Source organism: Haliotis asinina, chromosome 4, assembly GCF_037392515.1.
Source record: "Haliotis asinina isolate JCU_RB_2024 chromosome 4, JCU_Hal_asi_v2, whole genome shotgun sequence".
Taxonomy (NCBI): Eukaryota; Metazoa; Mollusca; class Gastropoda; order Lepetellida; family Haliotidae; genus Haliotis; species Haliotis asinina.
The window spans coordinates 76,164,543-76,185,107 of NC_090283.1; the positions used below are offsets into that span (position 1 = coordinate 76,164,543).

General features: G+C 46.3%; 1 protein-coding gene across 1 annotated transcript in view; it reads left to right on the forward strand.

Annotated features, from left to right (window-relative positions):
• LOC137282735 (solute carrier family 22 member 15-like) overlaps positions 1-20,565 on the forward strand; it is a 37,096-nt gene that overhangs the window by 11,797 nt on the left and 4,734 nt on the right. Inside the window, exons 2-3 of the mRNA XM_067814519.1 lie at positions 18,579-18,874; positions 19,937-20,358. Coding sequence (XP_067670620.1) covers positions 18,596-18,874; positions 19,937-20,358 — 701 coding nt within the window. The 5' untranslated portion in view covers positions 18,579-18,595. The remainder of the gene's footprint in view (positions 1-18,578; positions 18,875-19,936; positions 20,359-20,565) is intronic.

A 20,565-nucleotide genomic window follows, 5' to 3' on the forward strand; every position in this document is an offset into this window, starting at 1 on the left:
ATGTGTACATGTCTGATGCGACTTTCAGTATCTTATATTCATTAGAAAGAGCATTTCAATTCGCTTCTGGTGGTGTATGGCATGTGCATGTGCGACGTTGAGCAAAGATGCTAGGCATGTCCGTAGGTAATGCCGCTTGTCCGTTCCGTCGCAACGGCGCCGGTAGCGGAAGTAGACTTTCGTTCTAATTTCGTTATCCCTCATTGGATTTCTAATATCTATGATTCATTTGAAAGGTCTCTTCATGGGTTTTCTGGCGATGCATAACATGCACGTCTGCAATGCTGTGCACAGCTGCAACCGTCTGCATATAGTGCCGCTTTTCTATCCGGCTTGACTTCCGCCGCCGACTCATGTCGACCCCACCAATAACCCCTTATAATATCTCTCTCCTTTCGAAGATCGCTAACATCTATAGTGCATGTGAAAGCCCATGCAAATGGGCTTCAAGACGATGTACGACATGCCCATGTGCACTGGCATGTCAAGCTACATACGCCTGCGTGTCATGCCGAGTGTCCCGTGCGTCGCCAACACCATCAGTGCGTTATTTCTTGGTTAATCATGTGTACATGTCTGATGCGACTTTCAGTATCTTATATTCATTAGAAAGAGCATTTCAATTCGCTTCTGGTGGTGTATGGCATGTGCATGTGCGACGTTGAGCAAAGATGCTAGGCATGTCCGTAGGTAATGCCGCTTGTCCGTTCCGTCGCAACGGCGCCGGTAGCGGAAGTAGACTTTCGTTCTAATTTCGTTATCCCTCATTGGATTTCTAATATCTATGATTCATTTGAAAGGTCTCTTCATGGGTTTTCTGGCGATGCATAACATGCACGTCTGCAATGCTGTGCACAGCTGCAACCGTCTGCATATAGTGCCGCTTTTCTATCCGGCTTGACTTCCGCCGCCGACTCATGTCGACCCCACCAATAACCCCTTATAATATCTCTCTCCTTTCGAAGATCGCTATCATCTACAGTGCATGTGAAAGCCCATGCAAATGGGCTTCAAGACGATGTAAGACAAGCCCATGTGCACTGGCATGGCAAGCTACATACGTCTGCGTGTCATGCCGCGTGTCCCGTGCATCGCCAACACCATCAGTGCGTTATTTCTTGGTTAATCATGTGTACATGTCTGATGCGACTTTCAGTATCTTATATTCATTAGAAAGAGCATTTCAATTCGCTTCTGGTGGTGTATGGCATGTGCATGTGCGACGTTGAGCAAAGATGCTAGGCATGTCCGTAGGTAATGCCGCTTGTCCGTTCCGTCGCAACGGCGCCGGTAGCGGAAGTAGACTTTCGTTCTAATTTCGTTATCCCTCATTGGATTTCTAATATCTATGATTCATTTGAAAGGTCTCTTCATGGGTTTTCTGGCGATGCATAACATGCACGTCTGCAATGCTGTGCACAGCTGCAACCGTCTGCATATAGTGCCGCTTTTCTATCCGGCTTGACTTCCGCCGCCGACTCATGTCGACCCCACCAATAACCCCTTATAATATCTCTCTCCTTTCGAAGATCGCTAACATCTATAGTGCATGTGAAAGCCCATGCAAATGGGCTTCAAGACGATGTACGACATGCCCATGTGCACTGGCATGTCAAGCTACATACGCCTGCGTGTCATGCCGAGTGTCCCGTGCGTCGCCAACACCATCAGTGCGTTATTTCTTGGTTAATCATGTGTACATGTCTGATGCGACTTTCAGTATCTTATATTCATTAGAAAGAGCATTTCAATTCGCTTCTGGTGGTGTATGGCATGTGCATGTGCGACGTTGAGCAAAGATGCTAGGCATGTCCGTAGGTAATGCCGCTTGTCCGTTCCGTCGCAACGGCGCCGGTAGCGGAAGTAGACTTTCGTTATAATTTCGTTATCCCTCATTGGATTTCTAATATCTATGATTCATTTGAAAGGTCTCTTCATGGGGTTTCTGGCGATGCATAACATGCACGTCTGCAATGCTGTGCACAGCTGCAACCGTCTGCATATAGTGCCGCTTTTCTATCCGGCTTGACTTCCGCCGCCGACTCATGTCGACCCCACCAATAACCCCTTATAATATCTCTCTCCTTTCGAAGATCGCTATCATCTACAGTGCATGTGAAAGCCCATGCAAATGGGCTTCAAGACGATGTAAGACAAGCCCATGTGCACTGGCATGGCAAGCTACATACGTCTGCGTGTCATGCCGCGTGTCCCGTGCATCGCCAACACCATCAGTGCGTTATTTCTTGGTTAATCATGTGTACATGTCTGATGCGACTTTCAGTATCTTATATTCATTAGAAAGAGCATTTCAATTCGCTTCTGGTGGTGTATGGCATGTGCATGTGCGACGTTGAGCAAAGATGCTAGGCATGTCCGTAGGTAATGCCGCTTGTCCGTTCCGTCGCAACGGCGCCGGTAGCGGAAGTAGACTTTCGTTCTAATTTCGTTATCCCTCATTGGATTTCTAATATCTATGATTCATTTGAAAGGTCTCTTCATGGGTTTTCTGGCGATGCATAACATGCACGTCTGCAATGCTGTGCACAGCTGCAACCGTCTGCATATAGTGCCGCTTTTCTATCCGGCTTGACTTCCGCCGCCGACTCATGTCGACCCCACCAATAACCCCTTATAATATCTCTCTCCTTTCGAAGATCGCTATCATCTACAGTGCATGTGAAAGCCCATGCAAATGGGCTTCAAGACGATGTACGACATGCCCATGTGCACTGGCATGTCAAGCTACATACGCCTGCGTGTCATGCCGAGTGTCCCGTGCGTCGCCAACACCATCAGTGCGTTATTTCTTGGTTAATCATGTGTACATGTCTGATGCGACTTTCAGTATCTTATATTCATTAGAAAGAGCATTTCAATTCGCTTCTGGTGGTGTATGGCATGTGCATGTGCGACGTTGAGCAAAGATGCTAGGCATGTCCGTAGGTAATGCCGCTTGTCCGTTCCGTCGCAACGGCGCCGGTAGCGGAAGTAGACTTTCGTTATAATTTCGTTATCCCTCATTGGATTTCTAATATCTATGATTCATTTGAAAGGTCTCTTCATGGGGTTTCTGGCGATGCATAACATGCACGTCTGCAATGCTGTGCACAGCTGCAACCGTCTGCATATAGTGCCGCTTTTCTATCCGGCTTGACTTCCGCCGCCGACTCATGTCGACCCCACCAATAACCCCTTATAATATCTCTCTCCTTTCGAAGATCGCTATCATCTACAGTGCATGTGAAAGCCCATGCAAATGGGCTTCAAGACGATGTAAGACAAGCCCATGTGCACTGGCATGGCAAGCTACATACGTCTGCGTGTCATGCCGCGTGTCCCGTGCATCGCCAACACCATCAGTGCGTTATTTCTTGGTTAATCATGTGTACATGTCTGATGCGACTTTCAGTATCTTATATTCATTAGAAAGAGCATTTCAATTCGCTTCTGGTGGTGTATGGCATGTGCATGTGCGACGTTGAGCAAAGATGCTAGGCATGTCCGTAGGTAATGCCGCTTGTCCGTTCCGTCGCAACGGCGCCGGTAGCGGAAGTAGACTTTCGTTCTAATTTCGTTATCCCTCATTGGATTTCTAATATCTATGATTCATTTGAAAGGTCTCTTCATGGGTTTTCTGGCGATGCATAACATGCACGTCTGCAATGCTGTGCACAGCTGCAACCGTCTGCATATAGTGCCGCTTTTCTATCCGGCTTGACTTCCGCCGCCGACTCATGTCGACCCCACCAATAACCCCTTATAATATCTCTCTCCTTTCGAAGATCGCTATCATCTACAGTGCATGTGAAAGCCCATGCAAATGGGCTTCAAGACGATGTAAGACAAGCCCATGTGCACTGGCATGGCAAGCTACATACGTCTGCGTGTCATGCCGCGTGTCCCGTGCGTCGCCAACACCATCAGTGCGTTATTTCTTGGTTAATCATGTGTACATGTCTGATGCGACTTTCAGTATCTTATATTCATTAGAAAGAGCATTTCAATTCGCTTCTGGTGGTGTATGGCATGTGCATGTGCGACGTTGAGCAAAGATGCTAGGCATGTCCGTAGGTAATGCCGCTTGTCCGTTCCGTCGCAACGGCGCCGGTAGCGGAAGTAGACTTTCGTTCTAATTTCGTTATCCCTCATTGGATTTCTAATATCTATGATTCATTTGAAAGGTCTCTTCATGGGGTTTCTGGCGATGCATAACATGCACGTCTGCAATGCTGTGCACAGCTGCAACCGTCTGCATATAGTGCCGCTTTTCTATCCGGCTTGACTTCCGCCGCCGACTCATGTCGACCCCACCAATAACCCCTTATAATATCTCTCTCCTTTCGAAGATCGCTATCATCTACAGTGCATGTGAAAGCCCATGCAAATGGGCTTCAAGACGATGTAAGACAAGCCCATGTGCACTGGCATGTCAAGCTACATACGTCTGCGTGTCATGCCGCGTGTCCCGTGCGTCGCCAACACCATCAGTGCGTTATTTCTTGGTTAATCATGTGTACATGTCTGATGCGACTTTCAGTATCTTATATTCATTAGAAAGAGCATTTCAATTCGCTTCTGGTGGTGTATGGCATGTGCATGTGCGACGTTGAGCAAAGATGCTAGGCATGTCCGTAGGTAATGCCGCTTGTCCGTTCCGTCGCAACGGCGCCGGTAGCGGAAGTAGACTTTCGTTATAATTTCGTTATCCCTCATTGGATTTCTAATATCTATGATTCATTTGAAAGGTCTCTTCATGGGTTTTCTGGCGATGCATAACATGCACGTCTGCAATGCTGTGCACAGCTGCAACCGTCTGCATATAGTGCCGCTTTTCTATCCGGCTTGACTTCCGCCGCCGACTCATGTCGACCCCACCAATAACCCCTTATAATATCTCTCTCCTTTCGAAGATCGCTATCATCTACAGTGCATGTGAAAGCCCATGCAAATGGGCTTCAAGACGATGTAAGACAAGCCCATGTGCACTGGCATGGCAAGCTACATACGTCTGCGTGTCATGCCGCGTGTCCCGTGCGTCGCCAACACCATCAGTGCGTTATTTCTTGGTTAATCATGTGTACATGTCTGATGCGACTTTCAGTATCTTATATTCATTAGAAAGAGCATTTCAATTCGCTTCTGGTGGTGTATGGCATGTGCATGTGCGACGTTGAGCAAAGATGCTAGGCATGTCCGTAGGTAATGCCGCTTGTCCGTTCCGTCGCAACGGCGCCGGTAGCGGAAGTAGACTTTCGTTCTAATTTCGTTATCCCTCACTGGATTTCTAATATCTATGATTCATTTGAAAGGTCTCTTCATGGGGTTTCTGGCGATGCATAACATGCAAGTCTGCAATGCTGTGCACAGCTGCAACCGTCTGCATATAGTGCCGCTTTTCTATCCGGCTTGACTTCCGCCGCCGACTCATGTCGACCCCACCAATAACCCCTTATAATATCTCTCTCCTTTCGAAGATCGCTATCATCTACAGTGCATGTGAAAGCCCATGCAAATGGGCTTCAAGACGATGTAAGACAAGCCCATGTGCACTGGCATGGCAAGCTACATACGTCTGCGTGTCATGCCGCGTGTCCCGTGCGTCGCCAACACCATCAGTGCGTTATTTCTTGGTTAATCATGTGTACATGTCTGATGCGACTTTCAGTATCTTATATTCATTAGAAAGAGCATTTCAATTCGCTTCTGGTGGTGTATGGCATGTGCATGTGCGACGTTGAGCAAAGATGCTAGGCATGTCCGTAGGTAATGCCGCTTGTCCGTTCCGTCGCAACGGCGCCGGTAGCGGAAGTAGACTTTCGTTCTAATTTCGTTATCCCTCATTGGATTTCTAATATCTATGATTCATTTGAAAGGTCTCTTCATGGGTTTTCTGGCGATGCATAACATGCACGTCTGCAATGCTGTGCACAGCTGCAACCGTCTGCATATAGTGCCGCTTTTCTATCCGGCTTGACTTCCGCCGCCGACTCATGTCGACCCCACCAATAACCCCTTATAATATCTCTCTCCTTTCGAAGATCGCTATCATCTACAGTGCATGTGAAAGCCCATGCAAATGGGCTTCAAGACGATGTAAGACAAGCCCATGTGCACTGGCATGGCAAGCTACATACGTCTGCGTGTCATGCCGCGTGTCCCGTGCATCGCCAACACCATCAGTGCGTTATTTCTTGGTTAATCATGTGTACATGTCTGATGCGACTTTCAGTATCTTATATTCATTAGAAAGAGCATTTCAATTCGCTTCTGGTGGTGTATGGCATGTGCATGTGCGACGTTGAGCAAAGATGCTAGGCATGTCCGTAGGTAATGCCGCTTGTCCGTTCCGTCGCAACGGCGCCGGTAGCGGAAGTAGACTTTCGTTCTAATTTCGTTATCCCTCATTGGATTTCTAATATCTATGATTCATTTGAAAGGTCTCTTCATGGGTTTTCTGGCGATGCATAACATGCACGTCTGCAATGCTGTGCACAGCTGCAACCGTCTGCATATAGTGCCGCTTTTCTATCCGGCTTGACTTCCGCCGCCGACTCATGTCGACCCCACCAATAACCCCTTATAATATCTCTCTCCTTTCGAAGATCGCTATCATCTACAGTGCATGTGAAAGCCCATGCAAATGGGCTTCAAGACGATGTAAGACAAGCCCATGTGCACTGGCATGGCAAGCTACATACGTCTGCGTGTCATGCCGCGTGTCCCGTGCGTCGCCAACACCATCAGTGCGTTATTTCTTGGTTAATCATGTGTACATGTCTGATGCGACTTTCAGTATCTTATATTCATTAGAAAGAGCATTTCAATTCGCTTCTGGTGGTGTATGGCATGTGCATGTGCGACGTTGAGCAAAGATGCTAGGCATGTCCGTAGGTAATGCCGCTTGTCCGTTCCGTCGCAACGGCGCCGGTAGCGGAAGTAGACTTTCGTTCTAATTTCGTTATCCCTCATTGGATTTCTAATATCTATGATTCATTTGAAAGGTCTCTTCATGGGGTTTCTGGCGATGCATAACATGCACGTCTGCAATGCTGTGCACAGCTGCAACCGTCTGCATATAGTGCCGCTTTTCTATCCGGCTTGACTTCCGCCGCCGACTCATGTCGACCCCACCAATAACCCCTTATAATATCTCTCTCCTTTCGAAGATCGCTATCATCTACAGTGCATGTGAAAGCCCATGCAAATGGGCTTCAAGACGATGTACGACAAGCCCATGTGCACTGGCATGGCAAGCTACATACGTCTGCGTGTCATGCCGCGTGTCCCGTGCGTCGCCAACACCATCAGTGCGTTATTTCTTGGTTAATCATGTGTACATGTCTGATGCGACTTTCAGTATCTTATATTCATTAGAAAGAGCATTTCAATTCGCTTCTGGTGGTGTATGGCATGTGCATGTGCGACGTTGAGCAAAGATGCTAGGCATGTCCGTAGGTAATGCCGCTTGTCCGTTCCGTCGCAACGGCGCCGGTAGCGGAAGTAGACTTTCGTTCTAATTTCGTTATCCCTCATTGGATTTCTAATATCTATGATTCATTTGAAAGGTCTCTTCATGGGTTTTCTGGCGATGCATAACATGCACGTCTGCAATGCTGTGCACAGCTGCAACCGTCTGCATATAGTGCCGCTTTTCTATCCGGCTTGACTTCCGCCGCCGACTCATGTCGACCCCACCAATAACCCCTTATAATATCTCTCTCCTTTCGAAGATCGCTAACATCTATAGTGCATGTGAAAGCCCATGCAAATGGGCTTCAAGACGATGTACGACATGCCCATGTGCACTGGCATGTCAAGCTACATACGCCTGCGTGTCATGCCGAGTGTCCCGTGCGTCGCCAACACCATCAGTGCGTTATTTCTTGGTTAATCATGTGTACATGTCTGATGCGACTTTCAGTATCTTATATTCATTAGAAAGAGCATTTCAATTCGCTTCTGGTGGTGTATGGCATGTGCATGTGCGACGTTGAGCAAAGATGCTAGGCATGTCCGTAGGTAATGCCGCTTGTCCGTTCCGTCGCAACGGCGCCGGTAGCGGAAGTAGACTTTCGTTATAATTTCGTTATCCCTCATTGGATTTCTAATATCTATGATTCATTTGAAAGGTCTCTTCATGGGGTTTCTGGCGATGTATGACATGCACGTCTGCAATGTTGTGTATAGCTGTCCAGATTTGATGCCGCATGTTAGTTCCGTCGCAAAGGCGCCGGTAGCGGAAGTAGACTTTCGTTCTAATTTCGTTATCCCTCATTGGATTTCTTATATCTATGATTCATTTGAAAGGCCTTTCCATGGGGTTTCTAGCGATGTATAACATGCACGTCTGCAATGTTGTGTATAGCTGTCCGTATGTAATGCCGGATGTTAGTTCCGTCCCAACGGCGCCGTTAGCGGAAGTAGGCTTTCGTCCTAATTTCGTTATCCCTCATTGGATTTCTTATATCTATGATTCATTTGAAAGGCCTTTCCATGGGGTTTCTAGCGATGTATAACATGCACGTCTGCAATGTTGTGTATAGCTGTCCAGATTTGATGCCGCATGTTAGTTCCGTCGCAACGGCGCCGTTAGCGGAAGTAGACTTTCGTTCTAATTTCGTTATCCCTCATTGGATTTCTTATGTCTATGATTCATTTGAAAGGTCTTTCCATGGGGTTTCTAGCGATGTATAACATGCACGTCTGCAATGTTGTGTATAGCTGTCCGCATGTACTGCCGCATGCTATTTCCGTGTCAACGGATCGGTAATCGGAAGTTAATTTCGTTGATAATTTTTATATCGTTTTCTCGTTCCTAAATGTCCATAATGCGTATGAATGCCCTTTCAAATCTGCTTCTAACGACGTATCACATGTACATATACAATGGTTTTTGGAGAGGCTACACACGTCCGTATATACCGCCGCTTTTCGCGTCTACGGCCTTTCAATGGCGCATTTGCTCTCGTGTTGCCTTATTGCGTCTTTTTTGCTTCTAACTGCAGCACTCTAGTCTGTAGCATACATTTTTTGGTATCATTAGAAAGCTCTTCTGGTGACGGCAACAATGGTGTAAGCAGATTTCATCTATTCTGAAAATTGTAAAGTATATTGCACAATTTGTTCGAAAAAATAGTCGTTTTTTACTGTACTTTTTAAAAAAATACTATGTAACTTCTTTTCTAAAAGTCAGATGTCAAATTGGATGGTATTGCCAGAAAGCCCATTTAATGGCGGAGGTACATGCAAAATTTCGTTGCTCTATCTTTTCAAATAAAGTAAATCTAAACTTTTTAAAATGTGTACTATCGTCAGGTGAAAGTTTAACTATCCAACGTATTTACGTACTTTTCTACACAAGGGGAACCCGAGCCAGCTTGGCCACTGCTCGGAAAATGCCTACGTTCCCCGGGCACGAACGTAGACGGGACGGGAACGGAACGGCGATGCGGAAATTGCGACGCTGCCCTCTACGTCTGCCCACGGAGGTTGGAAAGTATCAAGGTTGTGCATAGGGGGATAATTCCGACCTCCACCATGATCAAGCACTTGGTTGACGTGGTGGTTAGCGTGAGCAACGGCGCGCGACGTTGTTCATACTATTCATCATTCGTTCTGCCGAAGACGCTCGATCCATAAGCGGCCATGGTGTAGCAAAACGGAAAACTATCGAGTCTTGACAGGGGGCTCAATGGCGAGTTTGCGAGAAGCAGAACGATATGCTGGTGTTGCATAGCAGGCGAGGGGACGATCCCGAGAGGAGAGTCGATGATGGTGAAACGGTAGCTGGCGCAGGCAAACCCGTTCGAGTCTTGATTTGCCCGTGAGCAAGTGTAGACTCTGCTGACTTTTGCCTACAGATGGGTGATAGTGTCGGAAGCAGATCGACATGCTGGTGTTGCATAGCAGGCGAGGGGACGATCCCGAGAGGAGAGTCGATGATGGTGAAACGGTAGCTGGCGCAGGCAAACCCGTTCGAGTCTTGATTTGCCCGTGAGCAAGTGTAGACTCTGCTGACTTTTGCCTAGAGATGGGTGATAGTGTCGGAAGCAGATCGACATGCTGGTGTTGCATAGCAGGCGAGGGGACGATCCCGAGAGGAGAGTCGATGATGGTGAAACGGTAGCTGGCGCAGGCAAACCCGTTCGAGTCTTGATTTGCCCGTGAGCAAGTGTAGACTCTGCTGACTTTTGCCTAGAGATGGGTGATAGTGTCGGAAGCAGAGCGACAGGTTGGTGTTGCATAGCAGGCGAGGGGACGATCCCGAGAGGATAGGCGATGATGGTGACAGGGTAGCTGGCACAGCGAACCGGTTCGAGTCTTGATTCGCCCGCAAACAAGTGCATACGCCGGTGATTTTACCTAGAAGCAGGCGATGTCTCAGCCACGAAGCAGGCAAAACACTGGTGTTGCACAGAGGTTGAGGGGGCGACCTCGTGACGAGAGGCGATGATGGTAAAACGGTAGCTGGCGCAGGCAAACCCGTTCGAGTCTTGATTTGCCCGTGAGCAAGTGTAGACTCTGCTGACTTTTGCCTAGAGATGGGTGATAGTGTCGGAAGCAGATCGAAAGGCTGGTGTTGCATAGCAGGCGAGGGGACGATCCCGAGAGGAGAGTCGATGATGGTGAAACGGTAGCTGGCGCAGGCAAACCCGTTCGAGTCTTGATTTGCCCGTGAGCAAGTGTAGACTCTGCTGACTTTTGCCTAGAGATGGGTGATAGTGTCGGAAGCAGAGCGACATACTGGTGTTGCATAGGAGGCGAGGGAATGATCCCAAGAGGATAAGCGATGATGGTGACAGGGTAGCTGGCGCAGCGAACCGGTTCGAGTCTTGATTCGCCCGCAAGCAAGTGCATACGCCGGTGATTTTACCTAGAAGCAGGCGATGTCTCAGCCACGAAGCAGGCAAAACACTGGTGTTGCACAGAGGTTGAGGGGGCGACCTCGAGACGAGAGGCGATGATGGTAAAACGGTAGCTGGCGCAGGCAAACCCGTTCGAGTCTTGATTTGCCCGTGAGCAAGTGTAGACTCTGCTGACTTTTGCCTAGAGATGGGTGATAGTGTCGGAAGCAGAGCGACAGGTTGGTGTTGCATAGCAGGCGAGGGGACGATCCCGAGAGGATAGGCGATGATGGTGACAGGGTAGCTGGCACAGCGAACCGGTTCGAGTCTTGATTCGCCCGCAAACAAGTGCATACGCCGGTGATTTTACCTAGAAGCAGGCGATGTCTCAGCCACGAAGCAGGCAAAACACTGGTGTTGCACAGAGGTTGAGGGGGCGACCTCGTGACGAGAGGCGATGATGGTAAAACGGTAGCTGGCGCAGGCAAACCCGTTCGAGTCTTGATTTGCCCGTGAGCAAGTGTAGACTCTGCTGACTTTTGCCTAGAGATGGGTGATAGTGTCGGAAGCAGATCGAAAGGCTGGTGTTGCATAGCAGGCGAGGGGACGATCCCGAGAGGAGAGTCGATGATGGTGAAACGGTAGCTGGCGCAGGCAAACCCGTTCGAGTCTTGATTTGCCCGTGAGCAAGTGTAGACTCTGCTGACTTTTGCCTAGAGACGGGTGATAGTGTCGGAAGCAGATCGACATGCTGGTGTTGCATAGCAGGCGAGGGGACGATCCCGAGAGGAGAGTCGATGATGGTGAAACGGTAGCTGGCGCAGGCAAACCCGTTCGAGTCTTGATTTGCCCGTGAGCAAGTGTAGACTCTGCTGACTTTTGCCTAGAGATGGGTGATAGTGTCGGAAGCAGATCGAAAGGCTGGTGTTGCATAGCAGGCGAGGGGACGATCCCGAGAGGATAGGCGATGATGGTGACAGGGTAGCTGGCGCAGCGAACCGGTTCGAGTCTTGATTCGCCCGTGAGCAAGTGCATACGCCGGTGATTTTACCTAGAAGCAGGCGATGTCTCAGCCACGAAGCAGGCAAAACACTGGTGTTGCACAGAGGTTGAGGGGGCGACCTCGAGACGAGAGGCGATGATGGTAAAACGGTAGCTGGCGCAGGCAAACCCGTTCGAGTCTAGAGACTTTTGCCTAGAGATGGGTGATAGTGTCGGAAGCAGATCGACATGCTGGTGTTGCATAGCAGGCGAGGGGACGATCCCGAGAGGAGAGTCGATGATGGTGAAACGGTAGCTGGCGCAGGCAAACCCGTTCGAGTCTTGATTTGCCCGTGAGCAAGTGTAGCAAGTGTTAACCCCAAACCAAAAACATTAAATTAACGTGAAAAAATTACCAAGAGAGAGAGAAGGTGACTACGAAACTCAAACATTACCAACTCAAACCAAAAACACCTAACACCACTAATAAAAAACTAAAAGCGCGAAATAAACAAAGTAGGTGGAAAAGGGTAGATGATGTAACCCTTGACCCAAGTGAAATGGTATACTTGCATCAAGGTCTACAAAGTCAGTCGTTCGGCCGAGGCATTGATAATATATTACCGGGTGAAGGTGCCATATTTTCAATGCCTACAAACTGGCCCGGAAAAATTGTCTTTAATTCCAGCTGGTGTGATGCTTAGTACCGGGTTTCCATGTTTGCCGATAGTTTGATGTTGCATGGAAATGTAGCCTTGGTATTGTCTTTAGTGCCAGCTGGTGTGATCCGTACTCCCGATAGTTTGATGCTGCATGGAAGTTGTTTGATGTTGTATGGAAATGTAGCCTTGGCATTGTCTTTAATTCCAGCTGGTGTGATGCTTAATGCCGGGTTTCCATGTTTGCCGATAGTTTGATGTTGCATGGAAATGTAGCCTTGGTATTGTCTTTAGTTCCAGCTGGTGTGATCCGTACTCCCGATAGTTTGATGCTGCATGGAAGTTGTTTGATGTTGTATGGAAATGTAGCCTTGGCATTGTCTTTAATTCCAGCTGGTGTGATGCTTAATGCCGGGTTTCCATGTTTGCCGATAGTTTGATGTTGCATGGAAATGTAGCCTTGGTATTGTCTTTAGTTCCAGCTGGTGTGATCCGTACTCCCGATAGTTTGATGTTGCATGGAAGTTGTTTGATGTTGTATGGAAATGTAGCCTTGGCATTGTCTTTAATTCCAGCTGGTGTGATGCTTAGTACCGGGTTTCCATGTTTGCCGATAGTTTGATGTTGCATGGAAATGTAGCCTTGGTATTGTCTTTAGTTCCAGCTGGTGTGATCCGTACTCCCGATAGTTTGATGTTGTATGGAAGTTGTTTGATGCTGTATGGAAATGTAGCCTTGGTATTGTCTTTAATTCCAGCTGGAGAGAAAGCGAAGACACTGCCTTTGTGATTCTTAGCGTTACTACAGGTCACCCTCACACAAGACAAACACAATCACATCACATCACTACATTGTCTGGAATTGTGCCGTGACTGGTGTCATGTTTGCAGAAGCACTTGTCGGGGTGGGACACACAAGCTTGGCTCTGATGCTTTGATGGTAATGCCTAATCCGTGAGTTTCTGAGTGAGAAGCCAATCAAAGTGGCGGCAATTACGACTGAAAACACCAATCATTGACTCGTTGTTTTATCCCATAACTGAACGAGATGAGTGAGTCGTGTCAGGCTTAAGCTAACAACAGGTCTTAATCCATGAACGATTGATCCCGTGAGTTCAATGCAGAGCTCAGTACAAACACGTATCAATGACCCAGGCTATATATACTTAGCAGTCAGATACGAGCATCACGGCACTTGTGCTGATATTATTTGACACAACTCATTGTCAGAAATCGTTTTTGAAGACTAACTTCATTCAAGTCATGGCCTGCGCACTTTTTGAAGCTCCTGTTTCAAAGCCACTGCACTTTGCCATCCTGGGGCATAGTTTCGTGCGGCGACTTGTTCAAGTCTGTCCCCCTCCACATGGCATCCTCACTACCGTGCGTGGGATCGGAGGGGCGACCGTCGCTCGGATGAAAGCTGAGGTGGATGCCCTTGATGCAGCTTTTCAGGGCATTGTGTTCTTTCAAGTGGGAGAGAACGACGTGTCGGCCTCTACTGATCCTCGGGACCTGGTCGAAGACCTGCTGGATCTTCTGGACTACCTTCGGTGGAAACGGCCAGGCTCCAGGGCGGTGATAGGGAGTCTGTTTCCGAGGGTAAAACCAAGGAACATGACGGTCTCTGCCTACAAGCGGAAGGTGGAGGAGGCGAACCGGCGCTTGAAGAAGATGTTGCGACGCCGTCTGGATGCCACCCTTTGGGAACACAGCCAGCACATGAGGATGGGACCTGCGCTGCTAGCCAAGGACGGCGTACACCTGACACCAAAAGCTAATGGGCAGTTCTGGCTTTCAATTCGTAAGTGTATGTGTAGGTATGTTTAATCACTCTCACTCACTCACTCACTCACTCACTCACTCACTCACTCACTCACTCACTCACTCACTCACTCACTCACTCACTCACTCACTCACTCACTCACTCACTCACTCACTCACTCACTCACTCACTCGCGTGATATCAAATAAGCTGTTTTGCATCCCGCCGCACGCACAGGCTTTGGCTTTGGGTGGCTTTAAGGGTGGGAAAACATAACGGCAGCCACACGTGTCGCACATGACGCGAAAGTCAAGACACAGGGCTTCCGACCCATGTCGAAGACAAAACCCTGGGGTCGATGTACGAAACATGACAAGTACCTACAGCGTGAAAAAATTGCCATAAATCGGGATAAATCGGGCTTAAAAGCGCCCCGGCGTCGAACCCGGTAAAGATTTGTCACTTCTGATGTTACCACCAGATAGCCCTGGGGACCAGCTTCACGTCGATGTGAAACCTGTCAATAGGATGTGAATATTCAACGTTCGAGTGACGTTTAAAAGATGCTCTCCGAGTAAGGCTTTTGTCTTGGTAAAATTACAGGTCTATAACAGATGGGAAAATGGGCGTGGACGCCCAACCAGGCACCCCATGTCGACCCCGTGATAACCCCAGGTGCTTCATGCACGTGGCCGAATTTTCATGTATGATATGTGTGCAGTATGTCTCTTTCTCCCGGGATGGGACAATTAGTGAACGCAGGATGCATAGATCAAACCCTGGTGATATCAAATCTGAGCTGTTTTGGCCTCCGTTACGCGCACGGGGCTTAGCTTTGGGTGGCTTTAAGGGTGGGAAAACATGACTGCACCCGCATGTGTCGCACATGACGTGAAAGCCAAGACACAGGGCTTCCGATCCAGAGTCAAATCAAAACCCTGGGGTCGATGTACGAAACATGACAAGTACCCGCAGCGTGAAAAGCTGCCAAAAATCGAGTTACATCGGACTTTAAAGCGTCCCGACGTCGAACCTGTCGACGGCAGGTCATTTCTGATGACACCGCCAGATAGCCCTGGAAACCAGCTTTACGTCGATGTGCAACATAGGAATGGGCCGTGCATGGTCAGCGCCCAGGCGGCCGTTAAGTGACGGCACCCTACGTCTCTTGCTCCCTGATATAGGCCTTATTCGTTGTAACGCGTTTACGCTTTTTACCGGGAGCTGTTTTACATTTGACACCGAACGTATTACGTGCAGCACGTGCGTTATGTCCTCAGCTAACCTGTTGACTTCAGTGTTAACGTCAACACTGTCATGACGAATCGCATCACTTCTGTCCTTCAGTTTGTTGATATCTTCAACATCAATGTTATCACGGAATACCCGTGCTCTATCTATCTCGTATCGCCTTGGTCTTTTTTCAGTATCGTTTTTAGCAGATTCTAGGGTTTCCCTGAGAACAGAGTCATCTTTAGGTTTAACATTACTTGACAAAAAGAAAGTAACAGGGCAATGTACATCTGACAGCAAGGGTGAGAAATCAAGAACATCAAAGTTATTAATCAGAGACAAGCATGGAGCAGAAACAATGACGTAATCAATTAAACTCTTATCATTACAGGTGATTCTTCCAATATTAGAATCATTGCCCACGCGTCCATTACATATATATATAAATTAAGGCATCTACACAGATCGATCAGCTGTTTACCATGAATATTTATTTTAAACGTGTCCATACTATGCCTGTGTTTTGGTACACCAGCGTTTAGCAGTACTTCGTCTGGGTCAAGATCCTTACTGATTTCATCACAATTTAGACCAAATTCCTTCGACACAAAATTATCAATAACAGTATAATCATTCACAGTTGAAGTTCTCGCATTAAAATCTCCGGTTAACATGACCTAATCTGTGCGCGTCAGGGCCTGTAAAACCGACTGTTCAACCTGATAAAACATATCATCGGAAGCATATTTCGATCCTTCGAGTGGGGTGGTGGGGGGTGGTGGGGGGTGGGGGTTACACTACACCAGCTTCCATATCCTCGAGATTTTGAAGTGGAGAATATACTCGTTTTCGTGATGTAATAATGTAATATATTGTACAAGGGGTACATCTTTATGTGACCAATTATAATTACATGAATTCATTAGCTTCAGAAGTACGTAAAATGATGGTTCGACAGCAAATATGTTCATTTGTTGCATATTAGTGTTAATCACGCTCACTGTTTCATCAACAACGTTTTGAATTTGAATCGGACAATCCAGTGATTGGTAATATCGAGTCGACCATTGAAGACAACGACATACAATCATCATGGTCAATGACGCAGTGATGTAACAGCTGAAATCTATAGCTATATCTGATCGAGAAGTCAGTTTACCAAATTTTGATCGGTTCTTGCTAAATTCAGATTTTCTTAACACCGTCTCCAAATTGAAACCGGTCGATATATTAATCAACCCAGATCGAACAGATTATGTTTAGTATGTAAAGATAAGTTTATTGAAAATGAATTTAATTTTCTTTTAGTATATAAATGTCACCAAAATCTGAGATGATTGTACTTACCATAGAATTTCTGTTCAAATCCCACTATTCATTTGTTTGATGTGCTCATGTACATGCCAATTGGCAATCCAAATAACCCTAGCTGCAATGAAACTTCACTCATATGCCATTGATATCGTATTTGCTTTTGTGCATTTTATAAATTAACTTAATGTGTTTTGAACTATATATGCACATATGTACCCCTCTGAAATCCTGAAGTGTACTATCTTGGGACTATTGCCTCTACTACAAAGAAAATAAAGACTGATTGACTGATTGATCAGGTCACTCTGACTGGCCTATTATTGTGTCTTGCATTCACCCTTTAGAGCGTCTAACAAATTGTCTTTCCTTTAAACCAAATATTTAACGAAAGTACGCTGGATATTGTGTGGTCACGAAGAATATAGTCAGGTGTGCACGAGTAAAATTGTACCTTCACAACATTGCTCTACGACAGGTGTTTATGAGAGAGGATTTTGGATGCCAGGAAGCACATACATGTAATTATAATTTATATCAGTATGAAATTCCACGGGAATATCCCTTTAAGGGAATGTCTTTTGCTGGACATACAAAAACACCTGATAAGCACGCGTGTTAAATTCGAAACTGAACAGACATGACGTACTTCTAAGACAGAGGGACCGGTAGCAGATACACTGGCCTTAATTTACACACCTTGGAGTACATGAAACAAACATAACGAACGTTTGGTAAGGAGCCGGACGGCAGGGAGTGTGGTGAACTAAAGGTGAGAAGTGTGTTGATATAGACGTAAGGAGTGTGGTGAACTAAAGGTGAGAAGTGTGTTGATATAGACGTAAGGAGTGTGGAGATCTGAAGGTTGGAGGTTTCAGATCTGTTGGGGAGGAGCGTGGAGCGTTGAAAATAAGATGTAACAAATGTGTCTCTAAAGACAGAGGGTTGGTGAGGAACGTGGAGATGGAGATGTAAGGAGTGGGGATCTACAGGTAAGGGGGCCTGAGATCTGTATGTAAGAAAGTCAAGATCTGTAGGCGGGTAGAGTTGAGGTTAAGATGTAAAGGAAAGATAATAGGGAAGGCGATTTCCAACATCTATATCCCAAAAAGGACAATGCAAGTATAGTTTGCACAAATCATGGTGTATTTGGAAACAACCCCAACATGGAAGTCCCTGATTCGAACCGGAAACGAGGATGAGGCAAGAAACTGGAAATATCTGATTTCATTTTACAGCTATTGATGAAATGCATACTTAACCACTGTGGTTTATAAGGAAGCGTTTGGAACTGCATTTTAGAATCCCAAACTGTGTTCCACTAGGGATATTACTCATGTGGGATCACACTACTAGGAGGTATCTTTTTGACAGTAGTACAATGACGTCATCGCTGCATGACTCACAATGTCAAAACCTGATGACGTCACAATACTATGATATCGCTGCACCGCAAGTGTAATAGCAGTACCACGTTCAGAGATGTATATTTTCATTGAAAACTTATGAAACTTGATTTTTTGATAGATAGAATCTCACCCTCCTGTTTGTTTAGCAACTGATATGCTTCATCAAATGGTTTGGGCCTTGTTTGGGGACGACTGATCCTTGGTGCCGTAATTTGCTATGTAGAGGTACGTCCCTTTGCCGCACTAGGAACATACGATCGTGGCCTCTAATATTGCCACGAAGTATTATGTTTCTGGGTTTCTTGGCTTAAGACCCGTAACAAAGTGGTAAACGTCTTAAACACCTTAAGTCTTAAGTTTGCTTTGTTTTATAGCTGTAGACGTGACAGCGATGCAGACGGACGACATCATCGATGCCGTCGGGGGCATGTCTTGGTTCCAGATCCTTATAGTTGTGTTCATATTTGGTCCAAAGCTGCTGATGTCGTGGGGGATGTTGATGATGTCGTTTGCAGGGACGACTCCAGACTGGTGGTGTATACCAACCACAGCGTCCTCTGTTGAAGAGACCTCCTTCAGAAACAACGAAACTTTCAAAACATGTCCCAGCTCGGACAACCTAACGTGTCAGATTGTGTTCAGTAAGGATAAAAGCACCATCGTCAGCGAGGTAGGTAGAGTGGTATGCTGCTTGATATCATGATTAACTACACATCGGATTATGACATGCATTTGGCCGAAATTATTCCAACGTCTTATCTTTGAACGCTTGTGACTGAACGAAATGGAATGTTCTTCTTCATACAACACAAGTGCTGTGATAGAGTTGTAATAATATATTAAAAGGCGTTAAGCCTATCACTCACTCACTCACTCACTCACTCACTCACTCACTCACTCACTCACTCACCCAAATACAAGGGAAACTTTATGTATTAGGCACAAATAATGGACCATTCCCTCTTGGATTTCGCGGCAAATTTTTGAGAATTCCACGGCAAATTTAAGCAAAGTCTGCACCCCATTTTTATATACGCTGCAAAACATTCTGCGGTTAAAACATGTAAAAACAACGAAAACATTACACAGACCTTCATAGTTTAATGCTCAAACACAGATATAAAGTTAAGTCGACAGTACACATCACATCTTGAGTAAGTTTGATGGCAAAGCGCCCACACCAGTTTTCCAGTGTTTGAGAATTAAACACTCGCTGAAAGTTAATTCTCTCCTCTCATTCGTAACTTGGATGCAGACGAACATCTTCCGGTTTCATGTCAATAATAATTTTATATTTCAACAAAATCTGAAATAATTTCTGTTTTCAAAATGATCGATTTTGAGAACGTAATTGCAGCGTCAAATTGGTCTAATATTATTGCAAAGATGTCTAAAACTTGTTTTATAAATAAAGTATCTTTAATCGTGATTATTTTCCAAATGTTGTCACAATAAATATATCAGTTCGTTTTATGTGTAACCGATCCCACTTTTGACAATAACTCTGCTTTTCACTTCGGCTGTCTGTCAGTTTTCACTCGAAATTTGAAACGAGCAAGTATAAAAAATAGTCTCCGAAACAATCACAGACAGACCAGTGATATTCCTATCAAACACACCATTAGCGAATATCCATTCCTTTCAACAGTATCTATATCCAGCAACAGGCATGGGAGTATGGATTACTTTAATTCATGAACGTTTTTCGTGTTTTGTGTTTTCTGTATTTCAGTGGGGGTTGATTTGTGACCAGAAAATGCTCAGTCCCCTTGTCACATCAATACAAATGGGCGGAGTGGTCGTTGGAGCATTTCTTGGTGGACAATTCGCTGACGTCATCGGTCGGAAGTGGACTTACTACATCTGTCTAGCCCTTCAAGGTGGATTCAACCTGGTTGCAGCCTTCTCTGTTACCTGGCAGATGTTTGCTGTGTTGAGGTTTCTAATCGGGGTGATGATTGGCTCTCTCCAGGTGGTAAGCTACCCATATTTAATGGAGTTTCTGGGTAGGAAATGGCGCCCCCTGGCCTCATCATTACCTGTTTGGGTGACGGGCGTATGCATATTTGCTCTGTCCGTTTGGCTGAGACCTAACTGGTCACATCAACACATCATCGCGGGTGCACTTCATCTGCCCTTCTTGGCGGGATGGTTGTAAGTATCTTAAGTCAAAATAAAACACTTATCCATGGCCTCCATTCGGTCCGTTAATGGCTGACTTCTGAAAACATCCAACGATCTTTGTGACTCAGCTGAATAACACACTCATTAAGATCGGGTTTGTCATTCAAACCCCTTTGCTAAAGCTGGTCGTACTTGCTATGAGATTACATCTTAATTGCGAAACTAGATGCTCATAAT